A 12,031-nucleotide genomic window follows, 5' to 3' on the forward strand; every position below is an offset into this window, starting at 1 on the left:
AGATTTCATGGTAGACTGGGAAGCATGCTGCTGGCCTAGGAGCTGAGCACCTGTGGACTGACTTCAGCCCTGCCACTGACTGGCCGTAACCTTGGTGAAGTCGCTAAAACTTTCTCTCAAGAACATAAAATGAGAAAGTTCTAGTAAATGGTACTCAATGATTTAGCTCTAAAATTCTGTGATCATGGACTGTCAGATGCCTCATCTGTTCTCTGAAGCAAAGACCAAATAAAGACCATCACTCTGAACGTCCCCCAGACCAGATCATGGAAGCCCAAGTCTTGGGACACAATCCTGTGCTGCCAAGTAGGGAAATGGAGGAAGGGAAGGAAAGAAACATAGCTGGCTTCTGTGTTACAAGGGCCCTTCCCCTTTAAGGGAAATACACTGAAAACTGGGTCCCTTAGACAAGAGGAAACAGAAGAGGGGCACTGCCACCCAGCAGAGTTCCAGTATAGTTAGCATTCAAGGGTGTTAACAAGCTGAGCAATTCCAGTGTCCAATAGACAAACTCTACAAAGCCAGACTTAAAACACCGATATCAGCAGGTAAAGGGGTGCTGAGGGTCAAAAGACCTGGGTCCCAATTCTAGCTCTTCCAACAATTAAGCCATATGACCCTGGTCAATCACTCCATCCCTTGGGCCTCAGGATCTGCCTCTCGTCTGGACCAGGGGTTGGCAGACTGTGGCCAGCAGGCCAAACGTGGCCTGTCACCCATTTCTGTACAGTCTGGGAGCTAAGAATGGTCTTTACCATTTGAAATAAAACTTGATTGTATTTCAAATCAATAAAACATTCTTAGCTTAGTGGTAGCCCTCCAAAAGCAGGCCAGGCAGTGGGCCTGGAGTTGGGCAACCTTTGACCTCAGTGATCTTCAAAGTCCCTTCACCCTCGGAAATATCCAGACCTGAGAACATTGGCTGTGTGTCCCTAGAGCGTAGGGCAAGGTCTAATCCCTCAGGAAATCCAGAAGATGTGGCAATTGTATCTCGGGAAGAAGACTGAGATGGGGCTGAAATGGCTTTCCAAGAGCCAGCGCACAGCACATGATGGATTTGGCTCTTAGCAGCCGTCAACAGAAAGGAAAAGCAGGTTGTCTAGCAAAATCAATCAAGGCGAGCACAAGGGGCTCCTCCAATAAACAGGGGAATATGGGTATGGACCGATGAAGAACTAGAATGACAACACACAACAACAGCAACAATATAAATGATAATGACTAATTTCAGGTTGGGGCCTACAGGGGCAGAATGCTTCATGTACAAGGAGGCCTAGCTGCTGGGTCAGGTGGTTTTGTTGGAAAGAAAGGTTCAACAGGGAAGCCACATTAACTATGGTGTAAAAAGAGAAGGCATCCATAACCCTGAAAAACAAGCCAGCTGCCTCAAGGCCACCACCCTCCTCCCTCCCCAGGGCAGGAATCTCAGTTCCAGGTTTGAAAGTGCAGGTAGAACAGCCTACCTTGGCCTGGACAGCATAGGAAGCCAGGAGCACCGACGCTTCCGGAGGGCAGTAGATCTTCTCATCCAGAATCTGTTTCTTCACCTACACAGAGCACCAAGGGAGACGTGAGAAACCATATGCGGTCTGTTCCATGCATGACATGACGGCCATGGCAGGTGGCTGCAGTGTATTCGGACAAGAGCTGCCCAACCAGGCCAGCAATGATTTTTCTGACACAGGATATGAGTCTTTACTGACAGAGACCCCAGGATTCTAGGGGTGGATGCTGTCACCAAGAAGCCAGTATTAAGAACACTCATGTTCACCTTTATCATATCCTGAATAATCTTTACTGTCTTTACTGTCAAACAGAAAACGGGGGGTACTGAAGCTGGAAACCTGTGCCGTTAGACTAATTCACAGCTCAGCAGGAAGGCTCGCCAAAGAACCAGGCCCTGGCTGTGTCCGAACACAAGATGAAAGCTGCCTGGTCCGCCCAACTGAACTACGATTGATAAAGAGCCATCCTTTTCAATTGGCTCACTCGAAGGAAAAGGGGAGCCATCAAGTTTGACCAGATAAACTTTGAAATGCTCACAAGTCCAGGAAATCAAATTCTCAGGCCACAATGCTGAACTGACATGGCCTCCGGCCATCATTCTGCACCATGTCAGATACCCAAATGAAAGGGTGTGTATGTGTGTGTGTGTTGGGGGGGGGGGTGTCCATATCTTTGTTGACTGGAGTAGTAGCACACAAGTAGATCAATGAAGAGGGCTGACTATGACTTCACACAGCCATGGCCGATGGATGTCCCCATGTACGCTGTAGTTCAGCCTCCAACCATGCTGCAATATGAGAAAACGTGGGAGGAAGCCCTGCTGTGTCTGTGTATCATCTCCCAGCACTTCTAAGGGAACCACTTCTTCAATACCTAGGCTACCACTCATGCCCAGGCATTCCTATTTCAAGATTTCTTCCCAAGTCTAGATCCTAGATCCTTCCAAACACAGGAAAGATGTGTCTGCTCTAACTGTTTATCCCATGGCTTAGCAGAAGGGGAGGGGAGGGAAGATGCACACATGAAACCTCTTCTTTTTGAGGTTAAATATAAACTGTCAGCTTCTCTGTCCTCTCACCCTCCCCGTCCATCTCAAACTCTTATCCAGGAGGTCGAGTCTAGCTGCCTTGCAGGGTGGTCTTCACGCACACAAATGTCATTCTGTATCTACACCAATTCATGCGGATCCCTTCTTTGAGGTGGCACCTGGATCAGTCAGACCAGGACAAAATACGGCTTTACCACACCCCCCTTCACTAAGGGCAAGAGCTTTTCAAAGCAGCTGACCATTCACAAAGCCTTGGATGAAACATGACAACTAGAGAGACCAAGAATGACAATGTAGGGAAAAAGGGAGGTGACATGGGCGAGAATTGCCCAGAAGGGTAAGGCCAGGGCAGGTTTAGATCAATGCCGAGAATGAGCAGCTATGTGTGCCAATGCCCACTGAAGTATCCAAGTCAGATGGCAAAAGGGTCTGAGGTCTGCCAAGTCATCTGGCTCGGAGTAACCAGAAACTGGTCCATCCATGCCAGAGTTTGGGGGGGCTGACAGTAACATAGGGGTGACACCCTCCTCTAAAACTTTACTGTCATCTTTCCTATGCCATTGAAAATAAGTTTTATGGGGGCAGCTAGGTGGTGCAGTGGATAAAGCACCGGCCCTGGATTCAGGAGGACCTGAATTCAAATCCGGCCTTAAGACACTTGACACTTACTAGCTGTGTGACCCTGGGAAAGTCACTTAACCCTCATTGCCCAATCCCCCTCAAAAGTTTTATTAAGTGAGCAAAACTCTGATCTGAATTATGTCTATGTGCAATGTCAGCACCCAGCCTTTTCTGCAGAATTACAGAATCTCAGCATGGGTAGGGATGTGGGAAGACATTCTTGTATGCCCTACTACACCTTAGCTCCCCTCTTCTAGCAGAAGAGGAAGACTAACTAAAAGAGGACACTCTTTCTCTTTGAGAAAATCTGTTATTAAATTTCGCTTTCACTGAGCACCACAATATGCTGAGGGCTCTGGCTCAAATGAATGATAATAGCACTACATGACAGACACAACATGCACTTCTGGGAAATTATGTCATTATCCTTCCCCCACCCCCAGCAATCTCTTCTATTACTGACAGCTGGTACCTTTGGGCCTGAGAGGCAGCTCGGACACAAATCGCTGGTAACTAACCATGAAATTGTGGAAGGGCCATGACCGGACAGGAAATAGGAGGAAGAGCAAACCAGGGGCACTCTCATGGCCCCGCACCAAACCCAGCAGTCCAGGGAGAACACGACCGCCTGTCTGGGAGCTGCCAATCATGGCGCCATCTATCTCCCGGGAGCCACCAATCACAGTGCTATCTCCTAATTTCTTCCACCCTGTCCAGGTCAGCAGATACTGACTTTTGGGGGCTAAATGCTCAGACTAAGGAGCCTTTGCCAGTTAGCCCTCCTCTATCTCGAGGCTTTCTCCCTGACTACTCCCAGCCCAGCCTGTCTCTGTCTGGTCTGTACCTGGTGATTGGCATGTTGTCTCCCCCTTAGACTGGGAGCTCCCCGAGGGCAGTCTCTCTCATGCCTTTCTTTGTATCCCAGTACTTAGCCTAGTGTTCCGCACGCAGTAGGTGCTTACAAACGATTGTTTGTTGACTACGTCCTAGGTGCAAGGTTGTGAGGGGTTGTGAGACATCCCAACTTCCATGGATCATAAAATCAAGTAAAGGAGATAGGCCGTGACTGACCACAATGCAGGCAGAGCACTGTGCCCTATTAGTGGTTTTTAAAAAAGTCCTAGTAGAGTTTATGATAGGGAGAAATTCTGTCTTAAATGTGGGTGAGAGTTAGTGCTTGGCAGACTCTCCTTGCTCCTCCTGCCTGTCGGGGGCCCCACCATTGGGCCCATCTTTTCTGTGCTCCAAACCTCCACATTATTTGGGATTCCTCCTTCTTCTTTGCCTGCCACATAGTCGTGGGCAGGTGCCTGGCATTCATGCTACTTGTGTAAACCCTCTCACAGGTGTCCCCCATTTCCCATTCTGGCTGTTGGCCCCCCAGACCTGGCCCTCAGAAGCAACCACTCGGCCTAACAAAAAAGCTTTCTAGCAGGAAGCCCCTCTCCACTTTCCCCCAAAGCCCAGTGGCATTGGTGACAGTCAATGAAAAGGTACGGACACAGGAAATCCACACCACCACCAAATTCATCAGCCGTTAGGCAGGATCAGGCGGCAGCAGGGGATAGTAGCTCGAAAGCTGGACTTCGAGTGCTGCTGCCAACCCACGCAGGCTGGGTGCCCCTGAGCAAGGGATGCGGGCAGCTGTCTAGGACACTGCATTGCAGAGCGGGGGCCAATCTTCACTGGGCATTCCCAGTACAATCATTTCACACTTCTGGCCTAAAAAAACCCAACAGATGCGGGCCAGGATGTGCCTCTGCTCAAGGATCTTCAAGGGCTCTGTGGCCTGGAGGGTAGAGTCCAAACCCATCTGCCTCATGCCATGCCCAGTACCACCCCTGGCACCACCAGCTGGCATCCCCACTCCCCAGCCTTTGCTTCCCTGTTTCCTCTGCTCTAGGAATACCCACTGTGCTCCATGCTGTTTGTCAAACACACCCTGTGCCCTGTGCTAGGAATGTCCTTCAATGCCCAACTCAAATGCCACCTCCTCCATGAAGTCTTCCTGGAGTATATTCTCTGCATGTCTCATTGCAGGATCTCCTGCCATTCCCTATGTCCCTGTGCTTCACCCCTCCTTAAGCTTTTCTTCATCCCCACCGTAGCTCTAATCCCACCATCACTTAGTCTCACCAATGCCCTAACTCCCCCTTCTCTCTCCCTAATAGTGACACCAGGGTTACCTCATTCAACTCAACACTGTTCACCACCTACTTCAGTTCCTCAATATCTCTCATCTGATTACTAAAATAGCCCCATATCACCTCCGGATCACCTCACACCTCTCCTCCTTGCAAGTCCTCTGCACAATTTTTCTAAAGGGCAGGTCTGGCCCTGTCACTCTGCTATTCAGTAAGCTCCAGTGGCTCCCTATTGCCTTGAGGATCAAGCATAAATTCCTCTGAGTTAGCCCCCAGGCTGCCTCTCCCACCTCCCTTCACTCTGCTGTCCAGCCAGGCTAGCCTTCCTGTCCCAAATGACACTTGATTTCCTGTGTCTGTGCCTTTTCACTGACTGTCCTCGTTACCTCCTCTCTGAATCCCTGGTTTCCTTCAAAATCAGACTGACAGGACCTCCTACATGAACTATGTCCTGACCCCCTCAGTTCCTAGTGCTACCTCCCCACCGCCCCAAAACTGCCTCTTACAGACTTAGACTGTTGTTGTTTTGTCCTTCATTCTCCAAGAGGACCATGACATGGAGATGATGTTATGACTTGCACTGACTTGGATTTAAGTGAAAAAGGGCTGTGCAAAGTCACCAGCCTCACCCTCTCTTCCAGAGCCATCTGGGTCCAGTGGCAAGATACACATCAAGATGACTAGAGATGGTTCCAGATGTTTACTGGAGTTAAGTGACTTGCCCAGGATCACACAGCTAGTAAGTTTATGAGGTGAGATTTGAATTCAGGTCCTCCTGACCCCAGGGCCAGTGCTCTATCCACTGTGCCACCTAGTTGCCCCACAGACTTGTGTAGGTTCATAATGAATGAATGAAAGCTTTCTGAAGGTAAAGGTTCTTAGTGTCCCCAGTGTCTAGGGCATCATGTGAACACCTGCTATCATGTATGACTTTTTTTTTTTTTGGTGAGGCAACTGGAGTTGAGTGGCTTGCCCAGGGTCACACTGCTAGTAAGTGTTAAGTGTCTGTGGCCAGATTTGAACTCAGGTACTTCTTACTCCAGGGCCAGTGCTCTATCCACTGCACCAGCTAGCTGCCCCATGCATGACTGTTTTGTAATGGCACATACCCCACCACCACCTCCAGACTCTCAGCACTACACAAAGAAGGGTGGCATCTCATCTAAGCTTGGTATCTCTGCTAGGACTGAGTGAATGCTTACTGAGCCTACAAAGAACATTTTAAGCCGAGATGGAGGAGGACAAAAAGAGTAATGAATTATAAGCCAAGGATCTGGGATCCAGTTCTGGCTGTACAACTAGCTAGGTGGCCATGGGTAGATCACTTCACCTTTCTCTGGCACATGAGGAGCCCACACTAGATAATATTTAGCATCTCCTCTAATACTAACATTCTCTGTCTCTATATATCAAGACTTACATACATTTTATTTTCACCGTTCTCTCCTCAGACTCTGTGGTACAGTGGAGAAAACTGGATTGAGAATCCAGACCTAGGTTCAAAGCCCAACTCTGCCACTTCTAGGCTATGAGAAAGTGGACACATCTCTTTGTCCTGCTGGGTCTTACTTTTGCTTAGATGTTAAATGAGGGGGATGGGCTAGATGACCTCTGAAGGCCCCTTCAAGCCCTAAGTTCTATGATCCCATATGGTCTCAACTCACAAGTTAAGGTTACTCTCCACCCCCTTCCTGTACAGAGCTGGAGGGCATGTCTTGCTGATTTCCTGGGGCAGGTATTTTTGTAATAAGAGGCTGTCCATAAAACTCTCGAGGAAGTCTCTAAACCAAATTGTATTTGGGGCATTCACCTCAGAGGAAAAGGGGACAGCAGGGATATACTGGGATACCTGTAGGAAGAATAAATGCTGCGTGATCTCCTGCACCAGCTCCTCCTCCGCATTCTCTGGATAAAATTTGGCCAGAAAGTGAAAGGTGACTGGCTCTTCCTTTGAAACATCATGATCTAGAACCTGAAAAATTGCAGAGCAAAAGATCGACAAGGTGAGAGCCTGCCTATGCCCAAAGAGCTGTCCCCTTCATGCGGTATAGCCCACGCCCTCCCAGAAGCTGTGACTCAGCAACATGCAGCGTGGCGCACAATCCAGCGCTAACTACTCCAGAGGCTCACTACTTCACATGCTGTTTGGAGCTAAACTAATCTGAGACTGCCACAGATCCAGATGCTGCCTTTCTTTTTTGGGGGGGGGGGGAGGGATGAGATGGAAGTTGAGCAAAACAATCTGTTTTGTTCAGATAAAAGCACTAAGGTACAGGAGGTGTCTTCAAGGTCAAAAACCAAGGCTACGACCCTGCCAGCCCGTGACTGGGTCTTGTTTGGGCCACTGGTTGTCCAACATCAGGGCTGTAGAGCCCCTCGGGCACTGCTTTCTCCTTCTGCCCAAGGTCTGTGTACTGGGGTGATGAGCAGGACAGAAAAAAGCCAGCCACCATGATCTCACTGACTTTAGAGCAAACTTCTGAGCTGCTTCAGGAAATACTGGAGACTCATAGGCCCTAGTCTAGGAACCAGAGCTGTTGGTCAATCTGTCAACTCCATCTACTACCACCCCTGATGTCAAGCATCTGCTACCCAGAATGCATTTGAATTCAGGGCACAAACATGTCATCCAGCATGCTACAAAGTTCAATTAACATGTCATAATTTATTTTCTCTGAGCAGTACACTCTATAGCTCCTTATGCCCTCAATCCATCATCAATTTTCCTAGCAGTCAGGCATAATTCAAACTCACTTTATTTAGAATTGCAAAAGGAGACACAGAAAAGTTCTACAGTTTTGGGGTGTACAATTCTCCTGCTCAAATTCGATGTGGAATTGCCCAGATTAGAAACAAACCCCGAGTCAGTGCACGCCACTCACATCAGCCAACTTCCAAGAGTCCTTGCTGTGAACTCTGTCTCACTGTGTTTATAACTGCAGGGGATTCTGATATGTCGTAAACATCTATACACACAGTTTAGATGTTAAGACTGAAAACAACATGAGAAAAGGCTTCCACAGTTTGTTAGGCACTGAATTAGTGCAGATTTCTGAAGAGTTTAGAACATAAGCAGGAGGCCCATGTCCAAACTGCTGGAGGAACACAATTTCTCCTGCCTTGGGAAACCTGATACAGAAATGGTCATTGCAATGACTGCTGTCAAGGGAATTCCTTTGGATCACAATCTGAACTCAAGTGGGAGCCTAGGGCTTACTCAAAAATATATAAAAGTTACAATCCCCACAGAAGCTCTGACACACAAATTGCAGAAATGCATGTGGGAAAGAAACAGAAATTGTTTGCAAAGGCAGACTAGTGGCTCAATCAACTGAAGGGCATAAAGCCAGTCACAAGCAGCCTAGCAATGCTGGATAAATAAACTGGGATGGCAGTGATTTCATCTTGGTCTATGTGACTTGACTAGTAAAGTCTGTAAGTAGGGAAAAACCTACAGAAACTCCAAGGAGAATGCCTTCTGCTCTGTTCAACACAGAGCTACAAGGGCCTGATGAGACAGTGTAAAAATGAGTCCCATGCTCAGACAAACCAGCTCTTCAGCTTCCCCAGTCCAAGTTCAGGGCCCAACCTTTTTGTCCATTTTGAGCCAGGCCACGGTGTCCTTGATTGTGTACTGCAGTCCAAAGAACCAGGTTTCCCGTAGTCCCAGAGTCCGGCACACCAGGTCAAACAGGTCCTTCCCTTTCCATTTCATCTGCAAATGAATCAAAAGCAGAGAGCACTGAAAAAAAAAAGAAGCCCAGGCTCTCCCCCCTCATTCAGCTAGTGCTAAGCTCTTTTCTGTAGTATCATTTTCCTACTTTAGTATTCCAAAGTACAAAGTGTCTATGAAGATGGCTGATGAACACAGAACCTAGAATAGACTTTCCCATTAATACTGAGAGAAGTCAGTGGCTTTCCATAGGTGGAAAACATGGCTTGAAGCTTAATGATTAAATGACTGAGTGCCGTCCAGGGACATTTCCTTGCAGACCACACTCTTCCCCAAGTTGTGAATAACGACTAAAACATACACACAAGGTTCAGATGACTCTGATGTGCTCTGGGAACCTAGTAAGACGCTCTACTTTCAGAGACATGAGTTCAATATTTTTAAGTCATTAACCAGCCCTGTGATTAAGGGGAATTAAAAAGGCTAAGCTTCAGAAGGAAATAACTGGTTTTAGCCACTGGTTCTATTATTTTACAATTCGACTTCGTAGTGTCATCTAATAAATGCTGGTTGAATCAATCCTCCATGTGGCGGGTAAGAAGACAGAGTCTTGCACAACAAAAGAAAGCAACAAGTATCTAAGCAACTACAATGCTCAGAACAATACTGAGAAATAAATACCCCTTTAACAGAGAGAAAGCAGGCACAAATACCGACCTACAAGGTGACACTCTAAGTGGGTGTGTTAGAAAGGTCTGAAACAAAGGACTGAGAGAAATCTGAAGGGGGCAAGGCCTGGAAGGTCACTTGCCCTGATGAGGAAAACAATAAGAGGCAGGCAGTGTCCTGCCCCGCGACACAGGAATTCCAAAATCTGAAGAAACTGAGATTGTGTTTGGTTTTCTTCCTGCAACAAGAGCTGCTGGGCCAGCTCTCTCTGCCACCTGGAAGGCTGGCATTTTGGTGTACCCGGCATTAAGGTGAATGGCTCCCTCCTCAGCTTTAGTCGCTGCTACCCCCTTGTGGTCAACCTGGTTAAATCAACCAGGGTCACAGCCCCCGGCTCCTCCAGGAAAACTGCTCTGCGGGCCCACAATCCAAAGCGCTGCAAGGGAGGAATGGCACCATGTGGAAGGGGCAGTGGGGGGGGGGGTGCTTGTGATTCAGGTCTACGTGCAGCGCCCTCCAAGTGATGAGGCTCCTGCAGAGTCATCTGTCCCTTTGGGCCCTAGTATGCTTAATGTCAATCACTGAAAAAGAGTGCCCCCAAATTCCCAGCACCATCCACAAAGGCCTAGGGGACAGGGGACTGTTTAAAATTATAAGCAAAAATGAAAAATACTCTAAAAAAACCTCAAGTGTTTGAGCTGCTTTCATTGGACTGGGAGCTCCCTGAGAGCAGGGCCCAGGTTGCCTTTCTTTGTGCTCAGCACATAGTAGGTACTTCATCAATGCTTGCTGATGCTGATGATACTTTTGCTAAGTGGGCCCAGTGTTCTCTAGGCCAGATTCCAGCTACTGTGCTTACAACCAGGGAAACAGAGGCAGAAGACAAGCTCCCTAGGCAGAAGTCTGCAAGAGGTCGAGGTTATCCCAGGGAGAAGTCTGTGAGAGGCCGAGGTTAGCCCAAGTATCATCATTTCAGGTCCCCTGGCCTATTCTCTGGCTCTAAAGAGCTTAGGTTGTAAGAGTGATTTCCAACAAAGTGAAGCAGCACAAAGTTTCATTTCCATAAGGTCTTAACAAATCAAACTCTCTAAGACATTGTGGACACACCTGTTTCCCCACTGAGCCAAGGGTTTTTCCAGTTCCTAACACAGTTTAATCCCAAGGTACAAATTTTATTAAAACAACATTTATTTTGGAAAAAAACCACATGAGTTTCAGGAGATTTTGTTCTTCACACTGTTTTAAGTCAGAATACAGTACATTACTTATAAATAAATGACTGGCTGTTTAGCAGAAGAAGGTAAGTGGCCAAGGCCAAGAAGCTCAGGGTGGGAACTCCCCCAAACTAACCATCCCATCCATTGCATCACATCCTAGTGAGCAGCCTACTATTCCGGCTGAGGTCGGTGACAAGTCTGCCCATGGCATTGCTAAGTTATAGTTACTAAGCGGATTTTAACCAAACTTCCTGATTTGGGAGTTTGAATTCTCAACCACGATACCATGAGGTTCTACGGCTCTGTATAGCTACACTGAGCCTTACAGTCAAATACACAAAACACAGACATGGGAACTATTGCCTCCCGGACCCATATAGGAGGATATGGGAGGCTTGCACCATCAACCAATCGAGGAGAATGTAGACACTAACCCTGGCCCACCTCTGAAAAACCATGAAATAGGCAAACCAGAGGAGCCTTCCCCCACTCCCCAGCACCCTCCCACCAGCCACTGTCAACAAGGCATCACTTGGCTTTCTTGATTTTCACAGTCATTGGGACGGCCCTGCTGAGGCCCCTTAATGGTCCTTCCCAAACCCCAGGGGCAGCCAGGGATATTCCTGGCCTGTGCAGAAAAGCCAGCCAAGACTGACCTAGATGTCAGAATCCGATTTTACTAAACAATTAAGGGCCGCAGTAACAGTCTGACACAAAGATCAGCTGAAATAAACGGTGCAGGTCACAAAGATACCATTTGTCAATAACGCTTCCCCAGTCTAGCCAACAGGCATTCCTTCCCACAGTCCCAGATTCCAACTCTCCCTCCCTGCTCCCCCTCCTCTTCCACTGATCCCCAGAGGATCCCTCTGTGCCTCCTTCCCCTAGGGGACACACCATGGGCCCCCAGCACCATCTTCAGCAGAGCCAGCTCTCTCCCTCGAAGCCTTAGTCTGCCTTCCCACAGTTCCCCTCCAATGTTTCCCTCCTGCCAGAGCGATTCTTACCCTCTTTCTGAGGGAGCATCCTGGCTCTTAAACTCCAGCCCAAAGAAGGGTTGCAGCATGGGTGGAGGACTCCTGGCAAGAACAAAGGGAATTTTCTGGCCTAGCCATGGCTCAGGTAGGTTTGGGGTCATGGTTTTTTGGATCAG

General features: G+C 48.1%; 1 protein-coding gene across 8 annotated transcripts in view; it reads right to left on the bottom strand.

Moving 5' to 3' along the window:
- Nucleotides 1-12,031, bottom strand: part of NF2 (neurofibromin 2) — a 128,857-nt gene that overhangs the window by 75,896 nt on the left and 40,930 nt on the right. For all 8 annotated transcript variants that reach the window (XR_006354190.1, XR_006354191.1, XM_043978472.1 and 5 more), the window contains exons 2-4: nt 8,909-9,034; nt 7,169-7,291; nt 1,464-1,547 (exon numbers count right to left, since the gene is read on the bottom strand). Coding sequence is in view for 6 of the 8 variants with exons in the window: in XM_043978472.1 (XP_043834407.1) it covers nt 1,464-1,547; nt 7,169-7,291; nt 8,909-9,034 (333 nt within the window). In the remaining 2 variants the exon portion in view is untranslated. The remainder of the gene's footprint in view (nt 1-1,463; nt 1,548-7,168; nt 7,292-8,908; nt 9,035-12,031) is intronic.

The sequence above is a fragment of the Dromiciops gliroides genome, chromosome 1 (genome assembly GCF_019393635.1).
Source record: "Dromiciops gliroides isolate mDroGli1 chromosome 1, mDroGli1.pri, whole genome shotgun sequence".
NCBI classification, from domain to species: domain Eukaryota; kingdom Metazoa; phylum Chordata; class Mammalia; order Microbiotheria; family Microbiotheriidae; genus Dromiciops; species Dromiciops gliroides.